At 37.0% G+C, this 12,118-nt stretch overlaps 1 protein-coding gene across 1 annotated transcript; it reads right to left on the minus strand.

The window, feature by feature from the left end:
• Positions 1-9,555: 9,555 nt before the first annotated feature.
• On the minus strand, positions 9,556-9,894 carry LOC100388830 (cyclin-dependent kinases regulatory subunit 1-like). The gene is made up of 2 exons (XM_002750923.1): positions 9,832-9,894; positions 9,556-9,741 (listed from the first exon to the last, which is right to left on the minus strand). The coding sequence occupies exons 1-2, from the start codon at positions 9,892-9,894 to the stop codon at positions 9,556-9,558; spliced, it is 249 nt and encodes an 82-aa protein (XP_002750969.1).
• Between the last annotated feature and the right edge of the window lie 2,224 nt (positions 9,895-12,118).

Genomic DNA, 12,118 nt, shown 5'->3' on the forward strand with positions numbered 1-12,118 from the left:
CAAAATTAGTTTTATTTAATGCTTCATTATGGCCTGAGATAGCCTAATAGCATGGCCATAGTCTTCTTTCTAGGGTTACTTCACACTATTTTCTTAATTTTCCTATTCATAGATGCGGTAGGTATACATTACAATGATTCCTGGCCTTTCCTATGGCTTCAGTGATTATGTTGTTCTTGTCATATAGAAATGCTTTTCTCTTCATCTCATACATTAAAATTCATCAATCCTTTTTTTTTTTTTTTTTTTTACAAAACAGTGAATATTTATTTATTTTAAATTTTATTTTATTTTATTTTAAATTCTGGGATACATGTGCAGGACGTGCAGGTTTGTTATATAGTAAGCGTGTGCCATGGTGGTTTGCTGCACCTATCAACCCATCAGTTAGGTATTAATTGTCCATCTTTTAAAGCTCACTTTAACTGCCACTTTCCCATGAAGCTTTTCCTGATCATCCTCCTCCTTCCATCCTAGCAGATACTTGCAGTTTGTTCTCCGGCATCACACCTAGTATCTAGCTATCCCCACTTGTCCCTACACATTTTGAATTGCTTACCAACAACTTAGAGAGGGAGTTCGAGGTTGTTGCTGGCCATTGCTCCTTGTGTTTCCTCTTATTTCTGGCCCGTTTTTGTACTTTATCAATTCTTCCCAGACTCTGCCAGTTTTTTGCCCATTGCTGTTCTGTTTTCTCTGTAGCTCCACACCAATTCTGGTTCTTTGGTTTTCCTACTTATTCTCTTAGCATTTGATCATTGATTTTCCATAATAGATTTTGAAATAACTTCTTGGCTTTTTTCTAAAGTGGGTATTATTAGGGTAAGGTCTTTCTTTTGCTCCAGATTCCGATCTTGTCTGAGGGCAAACCCATGCCAGCCTTTCCCTCTTTTTTTTCTCCTAAGGGGTAGGGTGGCCAGTCAATTATCTTTATTGATTTTTTCATAAAATTAGAAAATTTCTTAACTGTGGTGAAAGAACCATAACATAAAACTTACCATCTTAACCATTTTAAAGTGCATAGTTCAATCGTATTAAGTATATTCACACTTTTGGGCAACCAATCTCCAAAACTTTTTTCATCTTGCAATCTTTCTTTACATGTTTAAGCAGTCATTTATTTATTTGTTTTCTCTTGCATATCAGACCAAAAGTTTCTTGATAACAAGGCTGTGTTGCTGACTTTTTATATCTTTTAATCAAACTACCTGATATAATCAATTAGTTGTTTCATTTATTTGAATTGACCCTGGCTTCCCTGATGTTCTAATCTGATGTGCTCTCCACAGGAACCCTATCCTGTTAACAGACCTGGCTTCTGATATCAATGAAATACTGCACATCTTGAAAACATTTCCACTCACATAAACAAGAGAGATCAAAGTCAACAGAGTAAGAAGTTGGCACAAGGAGTTGATTCCGTCTGCTTTGGAGGTTTTGCTTTTTTGGCCTATTACATGGTGCTATTGTTTTTGTTCTGGGAGGTGGGACAGTGCTGCTTTATTTATTTCAAGAAGGCAGCAAGCTGGGAACACATAATTGAAAGGAAATTTCTTTACTGGTCTATTATTTTTTCAACTAAAATGGCAATAAATAAATTGCAACTTCCTTTTGTTTGAAGTGGTGGATATGAACTTGAGTTTAATATTGTACACTCATAAAATTGCACATGGCAAATACTTTCACAATTGCTATTTATAAATAGGCCTATATACTTACACGCTATTAGTAATGTGTCCCTTTACATCATAGCCTTACAGCATTAGGGGAAAGCCATTAGCGCCCTTCCTCCTATATCTCCAAATATTCTCCGAGGGCTTATGTCTCTTAAAGTCACCTCTTGTTCTGACTTCTGGCTTCTCAAAGTTATTTTCCTCACCTGCAGTTTGTTTCTTTTGGCTGTTCCTCCACTAGTATGTACTCTAAAGCATCCAATTTTCCTTTGTTTCTGTATGAGATACTTAATGGAGGAAAAGCTATCGCAAAGGTGGGGATTACTTTACATCATAATGCTACAGAAAATTTAACTGGACTTAGGCACAAGTTCTTAAACTTTCAGAGCCACTGGAAATATTTTAGGAACTGACTTCTCTCTTCATTTTCTAGGGTCTCCTGCCATACCACTGATTTCTTTCCATTCCCTTATTGTTCATCTCTGGCTCCTACTCTCCTACTAGGTGGTTCTGGAAATATCACAATCCTTCCAAACTCAGTCTGCTGATGATCTTTCTCTAGTTTCTATCTATCATGGCCTGGGACTATAATTCCATAATCATAATGGCATTTTTTTCACTAAAATGATAATTATCTCAAAATGAGTCAAAGAATTAAATATAAGACCTGAAACTATGAAACTATGAGAAGAAAACATAAGGTAAATGTTTTAGGATGTTGGTCTGGGCAAAGATTTTATGGATGAGATCTTAAAAACATAAGTAATAAAAGCAAAAACAGACAAATGGGAGGATTATATCAAACTAAAAAGTTTCTGTACAGCAAAGAAAACAATCAACACAGTGAGGAGACAACTACAGAATGGGAGAAAATGTTTGCAACCTATACATCTGAGAAGGGGTCAATATCCAAAATATACAAGGAGCTGATACAACTCAACAGCCAAAAAAAAAAGCAAAAACCCCAAAGACCTAAATAAACATTTCTCAAAAGAAGATGTACAGATGGAAGAAAAAAATGCTAATATTACCAATCGTCAGGGAAATGCAAATCAAAACCACAATGAGGTATGACTTCACTCCTGTTAGAATGGCTATTGTCAAAAAGACAAAAGGCAACAAGGTTTGGTGAGTAGGAGAAGAAAAGGGAACCCTTAACACACTGTTGGCGGGAATGTAAATTAGTGCAGCCATTATAAAAAAACTGTATGGAGGTACCTTAAAATATTAAAAGTGGAACTACCACATGACCCAGCAATCTCACCAAGCAATCTCACTTGGGTATTTATCCAAAGGAAAGGAAATTAGTATTTTGAAAATATATCTGCACTCCCATATTCACTGCAGCACTATTCACAATAGACAAGATATGGAATCAACTTAAGTGTCAATCAACAGATGAATTGATAAAGGAAATACGGTATAAGTATACATGATGGACTATTATTCAACCATAAAAAAAGAATGAAATCATATCATTTGTGGCAACATGTATGAGCTTGGAGGATATATGTTAAGTGGAATAATCCAAGCACAGGAAGACACATACCACAAGATCTCACTCATATGTGGTAGCTAAAAAAGTTGATCTCATATAATTAGAGAGTAGAAGAGTGGTTATCAGAGCCTGGGTGGGGTAGGGGAGGATAGCGAGACACTGGTTAACAAGTATAGAATTATGGTTAAATAGAAAGAATAAGTTCAAGTGTTCTATAGCACAGTATGAAGACTATAGTTAACGATTTATTGTGTATTTCAAAACAACTAGAAGAGAGGATTTTGAATGTTCCAAATATAAAGAAATGATAGATGATGGATACCACAATTACCTAGATATGATCATTATACATTATATATACATGTATCAAAATATCAGATGTCTCTCATAAATATATACAATCATTATGTGTCAATCAATTAAAAAAAAAAAGCCACAGTAAAGAATATACTTTCCCCAAAAGATAATTATCTCCTTAAGAGAAAATATGTTTCATAAAAACTTTTATTTTAGGGGCAGGTATGGTGGCACATTCTTATAATCCCAGGACTTTGGGAGGCCAAGGCGGTGGGATGGCTTGAGCTGAGGAGTTCAAGACCAGCCTGGGCAACATGGTGAAACCCTGTCTCTACAAAAAATACCAAAATGATAGCCAGGTGTTTTGATGGCACGTGCTTGTAGTCCCTGCTGCTTGGGAGGCTGAGGTGGGAGGACGGCTTGAGCTGGGGAGGTTGAAGCTGCAGTGAGCAGAGATCATAGCACTGCATTCCAGTCTCGGCAACAGATGAGTTCCTCTCTCAGAAAACAAAAACAAAAAACACTTTTACTTTAGAATTGTTTTAGAGATAAAAAAAAAATTGCAAAGTTTAAAAGAAAGTTCCTGTGTACTGTACACTCAGTTTCCCCTATTATTAACAATCTTATATCCTTTCTATCACATTCCTGACAAATAGTAACATCTACTTAAATACCGCCAGTGACCGGCAACCCAGTATGTCTTAATGAGCCCCATTGTCAGATAACTCTAGAATTGTGTGATGTGAGATGTAGTCCTAGGACCAGAAGCATCTATACAATCTGCAGTCTGGTTAGAAATGAAGAGTTTCAGACCCCAATCCAGACCTGAATCAGAATCTACATATCTCCAGGTGATTCATGTGCACATCCAAGTTTGAAAATTATAGCTCTAGAGTTTATATATACTATATCTATATTATTATTATATTATATATTAATATATTATATACCTATTAATGTTTATATATAATTAATATAACATATAATAAATAATATAAATTATATATTATATATCATATACATAATTTTTCCCAAAAGATGGCAACCAAGGTCTTGCAATCACATTGCTCCATTCGTTAATTCATCTATGTATTCACAAAACTTTTATTAGGAGCATATTATGTCATTTAACTTGAATTTTTTGTAGAAAAAGTAAAACCTTATCCCTACCCTCAAAAATTTCACATCATGCAAAAGGCACTTGAATGAACAGGGTAATTTTTGTTCAGAAAAAACAGTACTAAGTTTGAAGAGCTGAACCTGAGAGAATAGCAAATTCAGGAAAATTCAGGAAAAAGCTTATTCTTTATAATATCCACACCTTGGTCTCAAATTGGCTTCTTGTAACTTTGTGTAAGTCTGATCTGTTCCTTATTTTACAAGACAGCTGTTCAGATAATCGAAGGCAGAATCCAAGTTTTTCCTTTGCTGGACTCTTCCTAGATTGTACAAGGTTAGACCCCCTCCTGTCCTGAGCCTCCCAATAGTAACTCTGTCCTGTAGGATTGCTTTTACATGAATTTCAGGGTCTGCGACTGAAGGATTTATGAAAGGGAAGGCAGGCTACCTCATCCCTTTGCCCTAATGGTAGGTAGAATGGGAATGAGAGAGAAAGAACATTGTGAGTGGGTTGTTTATACACTCAAGCCTCAGGACATATAAACAGGATGAAACCACTTATCTCACCCTTACTGTTTTCTACAGATTGTGGCATTTTCCTGCATTTGCTCTTCTCTCAGGGACAGCTCTTCAAACTTAGTCTTCTCTTTTCTGAACAATAATTACCCTGTTCATTCAACTGCCTTTTGCATGGGAGGATTGGGGATGTGAAATTTTTGAGAGGGGATAAAGTCTTATTTTAAAAAAATTTCAAGTTAAATCAGTGCTTAGCACATAATATGTTCTTAAGAAATGTTTTGTGAATACACAGATGAATTGATGAATGGGGGAATGTGATTGTAAGACCTTGGTTGCCATCTTTTTTTATTTTTATTTTTATTTTTAGTAGAGATGGGGTTTCATCATGTTGGGCAGAGTGGTCTTGATCTCTTGACCTCGTGATCCGCCCACCTCAGCCTCCAAAGTGCTGGGATTACAGGCATGAGCCACTGTGCCCAGTGGTTGCCATCTTTTGAAATATATTAGTGTGTTACTCTCCCTGATAAAATGTGGCATCACGAATTGAGAATGCTCCATATGGCGTATGAATATTGTAGGATAGTGGTATTATTAATTTCCTTAATTTAGAATTTACTTTTTTCATGAGTTCAGCCTAATAAAGATGAAATACAATATGACCCCCATCATTATGGCTGTCTGTGTTTAGAAGGCCAAAATAGACCTCCACAAAGTTGACTTAGCTTATAGATAAACTAGAATTTGTTTTAAGTGGCATTTTTGACATTTTTCTTGGGTGTCTGAAGGGCTTTACAAGATCAGGAAGGTCCCTCCACTGGCTAAATAACTGCTGAGTGCTTTCCCCTTTTCTTTTCATCATTCTTTGCTTCCTTCTTTCTCTGACTGAATTGGAAGTCACTTCCCTCACCTGAAATCACTTTTTTTCTGTAAATATTATTATAAAAAAACTGTAAGGGAGAGTGGTAAATGCAGAGTAGATGGATAAACATAATGACCCAAGAATGACGACGGCGAAATATGACATTTTCTGGTGTTGGATATAATAATGGATAGAGACAGAGGAATGGAAAAAATAGACTAGCTCTTTTGCCATGGCAACAATAAGTGCATTTATTATATAAACAGAAGAAGGAAAGGCATTTATTTGGTTCTTGTGCCTTTTCCCCCCTAATTCTCAGTTTCTCCTGTTTTAGTTTAGATTCTCAAAAGTTGGAAGCCAGTTGCCTTACAATGACACTGATCATTTTTTTAAATATACAAGATATACAGGTATATGCTTGATTCCATAATATTTTACTGTTTAAAAATAAATAAATGCGTGTTTTCTTTAAAAACTGATTAAAGAATAGCTCGAATCCTCTTTCATCAAACACAGAAGAATGCTCTCATTAACAGTTTGTATCTTTATCTTGAGGCAATAACCTTACAAGCAGGAAACAAGGTACAGTTTTCTTTCCAATTCAGTATCATTAGAACATTGTCTGGTTCATTCATGTATGTCTCAAGGGTAAATGGTCATCAGTGAGTCTCTGACAGGGAAACACTAAGTGATCCTCGTCTAAAAGGAAAACCAGTGTGCACTTGAGCAGCATTCATTTTACAGATAGTTCAAAGGGCACTTTTCTTTACTATGTCAAAATGCCCATTATGTTCTCTGGTGCCAGTAGGAAAAGGAAAGCTTTAAATGCTTATAATAGTGACAGACTGTATTTTAGGAGATAGGAAAGATGGGAGGAAATAGATGGAAAACTCATTGTAAGTCAAGAATACAGTGAATTTCTCAAATGGAATTACTGTGTTTTCAAAATATTCTTCCTTTTTAGTGGTGTGGGGGGTGGGTGGCACAGAACTGAAAAGTGTGTAAAGCTTCATTTAATAAGTTTTCTGAATAACCCAAAATTTTCAACATGAGCCGTAGGGGTTGGGTTGGGGCAAATTGATGAGGCAGGAGCATAAAATTATAACAAATTTCTGGGTATAAATATCAGCCCCACCATTATTAGGTATGTGAATTCTGGTAAGATACTTAATGTATTTGAGTCTCAGCCTTCACAAGTATACAGTTTGGAGGAGAAATTCCACCATGGAGAGATGTTGACAGGTTTAGTGTGATCACATATATAATGCAGTCAGTAGGGGGCCTGGCATGTGTTAAGGCTTCAAAAATAGGAACTACATTTCCATTCCCACTGTTATTTAGGTTCAAATCTGCAGACCTCTTCTTTAGGCATTTTAATACCTCCCAGTCTTCCTTGTCTACAGCTCACCAATGTTTGTTTATACCCAGTATCTGTACAAAATTTTACACACAACCTTCCTAATTTACATTTAAGGCTGTGGTATTTCTGATTTTCTAGAAAAAAGTTCAAATTCCTTATCATAACATTTAAGGACATCCGTGATCTGACCCTGACATAGTTTGGCTCTGTGTCCCCACCCGTCATGTTAAATTGTAATCCCCATATGTCAGGGGAGGGGCCTAGTGGGAGGTGACTGGGTCATGGGAGTGAATTTCCCGCATGCTATTCTCATGTAGTGAGTGAGTTCTCATGAGATCCAATGACTTAAAAGTATGGCACTTCCCCCATCGCTCTCTCTTTCCTGCCGCTATGTAAGACGTGCCTTGCTTCTGCTTCACCTTCTGCCATGACTGTAAGTTTCCTGAGGTCTCCTCAGCCATGTGGAACTACAAGTCAATGAAACCTCTTTTCTTTATAAATTGCCCAGGCTTAGGTAGTTCTTTATAGCAGTGTGAAAACAGACAAATACAGATCCCAAATAACATCTCCTTTATATTGATCCTATGTTATATTGGCCATTTCCTCAATATTCTGAAATTTTTTCCTCCATAATTTCATTCACTTTCCCCCTCTAGCTATACTACAGTTGACCCTTAAACAACTTGGGTTTGAACAGTGCAGTTTCACATATACACAGATTTTCCTCTGCCTCTGTCACCCTGAGAGAGTAAGACCAACCCTACCTTTTCCTCCTGCCCCTCAGCCTACTCAACAGAAAGATGATGAAGTTAAGACCTTTAGGATGATCCACTTCCACCTAATGAATAGTAAATATATTTTCTCTAAGTTTTGATTTTTCTGAACAAAATTTTCTTTTCCCTAGTTTAACTTATTGTAGGAATATAGTATATAATACATACAGCATACAAAATATATGTTAATTGAAAATATATTCTATGTTATTGGAAAGGCTTTTGGTTAACAGTAGACAATTAGTAATTATATGCTTGGGGACCCAAAAGTCATATACCATTTTCTACTGCATGAGGTGTTGGCACCCCTAACTCCCATATTGTTCAACTATACCTTCCATTTCTGCATTTTAGAATGTGATCCTTTAAATTCCAGCATCAATGTCATGCCCTCTATAAAGTCTTACTTAATTCTTTGGACACAAGTGATTTCTATTCTTCTGGAACTACCTAATAATTCCTTGTAATATTAATAATAAACTTCTATACATTTGTGCAATGCCAAAATCAGTGGACACTTCCTGATTTGCATATTACTTAACCTGCATAGGGTAGCTGACAAACAAGTGACTTTCCATTCAATTTCCTCCTCTGACTTCTGAAACATTCTGGTTTTCTTACTTCCTATATGGCTTCTCTTTCTCAGTCTTCTTAGGAAATGTATTCATTTCCTAGAATTGTCTTTAAAACATACTACAAACTGGGTGGCTTAAAACAACATGAATTTATTATCTCAGAATTCTAAATGCTAGAAGTTCAAAATGAAGGTGTTGGGGAGCCATACTCCCTCTGAAACCTTTAGGGGAGAATATTCCTGACCTTTTTTAGCTTTTGGTAGCCTCAGGCATTCCTTGGTTTGTGGCAGCATAACTCCAATCTCTGCATCTATTTTCATATGGCTGTCTTTCCTCTGACACCAGTGTCCTTATAAGAAGAGGAAAACACATAGGTTTTCCTCCTGGTGTCTGTTTCTCTTCTTTTTTTTTTTTTTTTAGATTATAAAAACTTCCTCTTTAATCAAGGTTTATAACATGAACAGATTTCTTGAATAAAATGGAAAGTTTCCAGTACACTGAAACATAAATCCACAAGTCACCTACATACAACACCCGGCAGAAAAAAACAAAACAAGTTTACACGATCCCTGTAACAGACATGGTCTTAATCTCAGATGCTTCCATCTGCCAAGTGTGTTCTGGATACACAGCACACTGTGGCTTCTGGGGTCACACTCAGCTGAGGCTGTGGGTCCGTAGAGCACTCATCAGGCTGGGCTATCGTGGTGGTGGCTCTACTCAGGAAGCAAAGCAGTTACCAGCACATTCAAACACTGTATTGAATCTTTTAAATAGCAAAGTGAGAAACAAGAAGGCAACACAATAATGCCATCAGAAAGATGTTAGTTAGGAAGTAAGGACAGCTGTTTAAAGCTTGAGGCTGAAAGTGGCTTGCCAGCTTCATTTCTTCAGCTTCTTGGGTAGCGGGCGCCAGAACAGTAAGATGTGAGGTTCTGGTTCATGGATCACATAACGGACCCAACCCTGACTCTGTTGAACGCCAAGATTTCTCCATTCAGATTCAGACATCCAATGGGTTTTAGGGACCAGCTTGGTTATGTCCTTGGGCAGCATGACGTGCCGATACTCAATGTCCTTGGGCAGCATGACATGCCGATACTCAATGTCCTTGGGCAGCATGACATGCCGATACTCAATGTCCTTGGGCAGCTTGACATGCCGATACTCAAACTCCTCGTCGTCATATTTGTCTGAATAGTAAATTTGTTTGTGTGACATGATCGCTCCATCTGCTAGCCTTCAGCCCTGCGCCGCCCACCTCCAAGTCTGTTTCTTTTCTTGTAAGGACACTGGTCGTATTGGATTCGGTCTCGCCCTAATCAACAATGATCTCATCTTAATTTGATTACATCTGCATAGAGCCAATTTTCAAATAAGGTCACATTCACAGGTACTAGGGGATAGGACTTGAACACATCCTTTAGAGGGATACGATTCAACCAAAACAGTAGTGTTCCCATTTCTTGCCTCTCCCTTAAATATTAGGTTACTTCAGAATGATTTCTTAGGCTCCTTTCTTTCAGTAATTATTTAAATAATGAGAAAAACTAAAATTTGGCAGTGTCAAATATGGTGACTCATAAAACAGTTGTAATACAAGGGTCCAAGAAGGATATTTGAGATACAATCTTCTGATGTATTCTTGAATGTGACTATTTTACCTTAGCTTTTCCTTTAGAACCACCCTTGAGGTGGTGGACCTTTAGAAATATTTAACAAATGTTACTTTTGCAGAAGAGACTAAGAGTATGTAATAAGATAACACTGGCAATGTGAGCATAATATGAGATACATAATCCATGGTCCTCATTTTGTCTCCTTACAGAAAACAAGAGGAAATGATTGCCTACTGGAAGGGTAACTTTGTGGGCTGAATTGTACCTTCCCAAAATTTCTATGTTGAAGCCCCAACTCCCAACACATCAGAATGTAACTGTATTTGGAGGTAGGGCCTTGAAAGAGAGAGAGAAATATTTTATTTTACTTTAAGTTCTGGTGTACATGTACAGATCTTGCAGGATTGTTACATAGGTATACACATGCCATGGTGGCTTACTACCTCCATCCCCCATCACTTACATTAGGTATTTATCCTAATGTTATCTCTCCCCAATCTCCCCAACCCCTGCTATCCCTCCCAGCCCTCATTCCCCAACAGACCCCAGTGTGTGATGTTTCCTTCCCTATGTCCATGTGTTCTCATTGTTCAATACCCACTTATGAGTGAGAACATGCAGTGTTTGTTTTTCTGTTCTTGTGTCAGTTTGTTGAGAATGATGGTTTCCAGTTTCACCCATGTTCCTGCAAAGGACACTAACTCATCCATCTTTATGGCTGCATAGTATTCAATGGTGTATATGGGATTGCTGGGTCAAATCATATTTCTATTTCTAGATCCTTGAGGAATAGCCACACTATCTTCCATAATGGTTGAACCAATTTACACTCCCACCAACAGTGTAAAAGCATTCCCATTTCTTTACATCCTCTCCAGCATCTGTTGTCTCCAGATTTTTTAATTATAGCCATTCTAACTGTTGTGAGATGGTATCTCACTGTGGTTTTGATTTGCATTTCTCTAATGACCAGGGATGATGAGTACTTATTTTATATGTTTGTTGGCTGCACAAATGTCTTCTTTGAAAAATATCTGTTCATATCCTTTGCCCACTTTTTGATGGGGTTGTTTTTCTCTTGTATATTTGTTTTAGTTCTTTGCAGATTCTGGATATTAGCCCTTTGTCAGATGGGTGGCTTGCAAAAATTTTTTCCCATTCTGTTTGTTGCCAGTTTACTCTAATGATTGTTTCTGTTTCTGTGCAGAAGTTTCTAAGTTTAATTAGATCCTCATTTGTGTATTTTGGCTTTTGTTGTTTTAGTCATGAAGTCCTTGCCTATGCCTATGTCCTGAATGGTATTGCCTAGGTTTTCTTCTAGGGTTTTTATGGTGTTAGGTCTTATGTTTAAATCTTCAATCCATCTGGAGTTAATTTTTGTATAAGGTGTAAATCCAGTTTCAGCTCTATGCATATGGCTAGTCAGTTTTCCCAACACCATTTATTAAATAGGGAATCCTTTCCCTGTGGCTTGTTTTTGTCAGGTTTGTCAAAAATCAGATGGTTATAGGTGTGTGGCGTTAATTCTGAGGCCTCTGTTCTGTCCCATTGGTCTGTATCTCTGTTTTGGTACCAGTACCATGGTATTTTGATTACTGTGGCCTTATAGTATAGTTTGAAGTCAGGTAGTGTGAAGCCTCCAGTTTTGTTCTTTTTGCTTAGGATTGTCTTTGCTATGTGGGCTCTTTTTTGGTTCCATATGAAGTTTAAGGTGTTTTTTTCCAGTTTTGTGAAGAAGGTCAATGGTAGCTTTATGAGAATAACATTGAATCTATAAATTACTTTGTGCAGTATGGCCATTTTAATGATATTGATTTTTCCTAACC

This window comes from Callithrix jacchus, chromosome 7 (genome assembly GCF_049354715.1).
Source record: "Callithrix jacchus isolate 240 chromosome 7, calJac240_pri, whole genome shotgun sequence".
In the NCBI taxonomy this organism is placed as follows: domain Eukaryota; kingdom Metazoa; phylum Chordata; class Mammalia; order Primates; family Cebidae; genus Callithrix; species Callithrix jacchus.

What these genes read in the sequence shown, in the direction of transcription:
- LOC100388830 (XM_002750923.1), bottom strand. Translation starts at nt 9,894, where the DNA reads ATGTCACACAAACAAATTTACTATTCAGACAAATATGACGACGAGGAG. An exon ending in AGGAGTTTGAGTATCGGCAT is followed by an intron (nt 9,742 to 9,831) that starts GTCAAGCTGCCC and finishes AAGGACATTGAG; the next exon opens with TATCGGCACGTCATGCTGCC.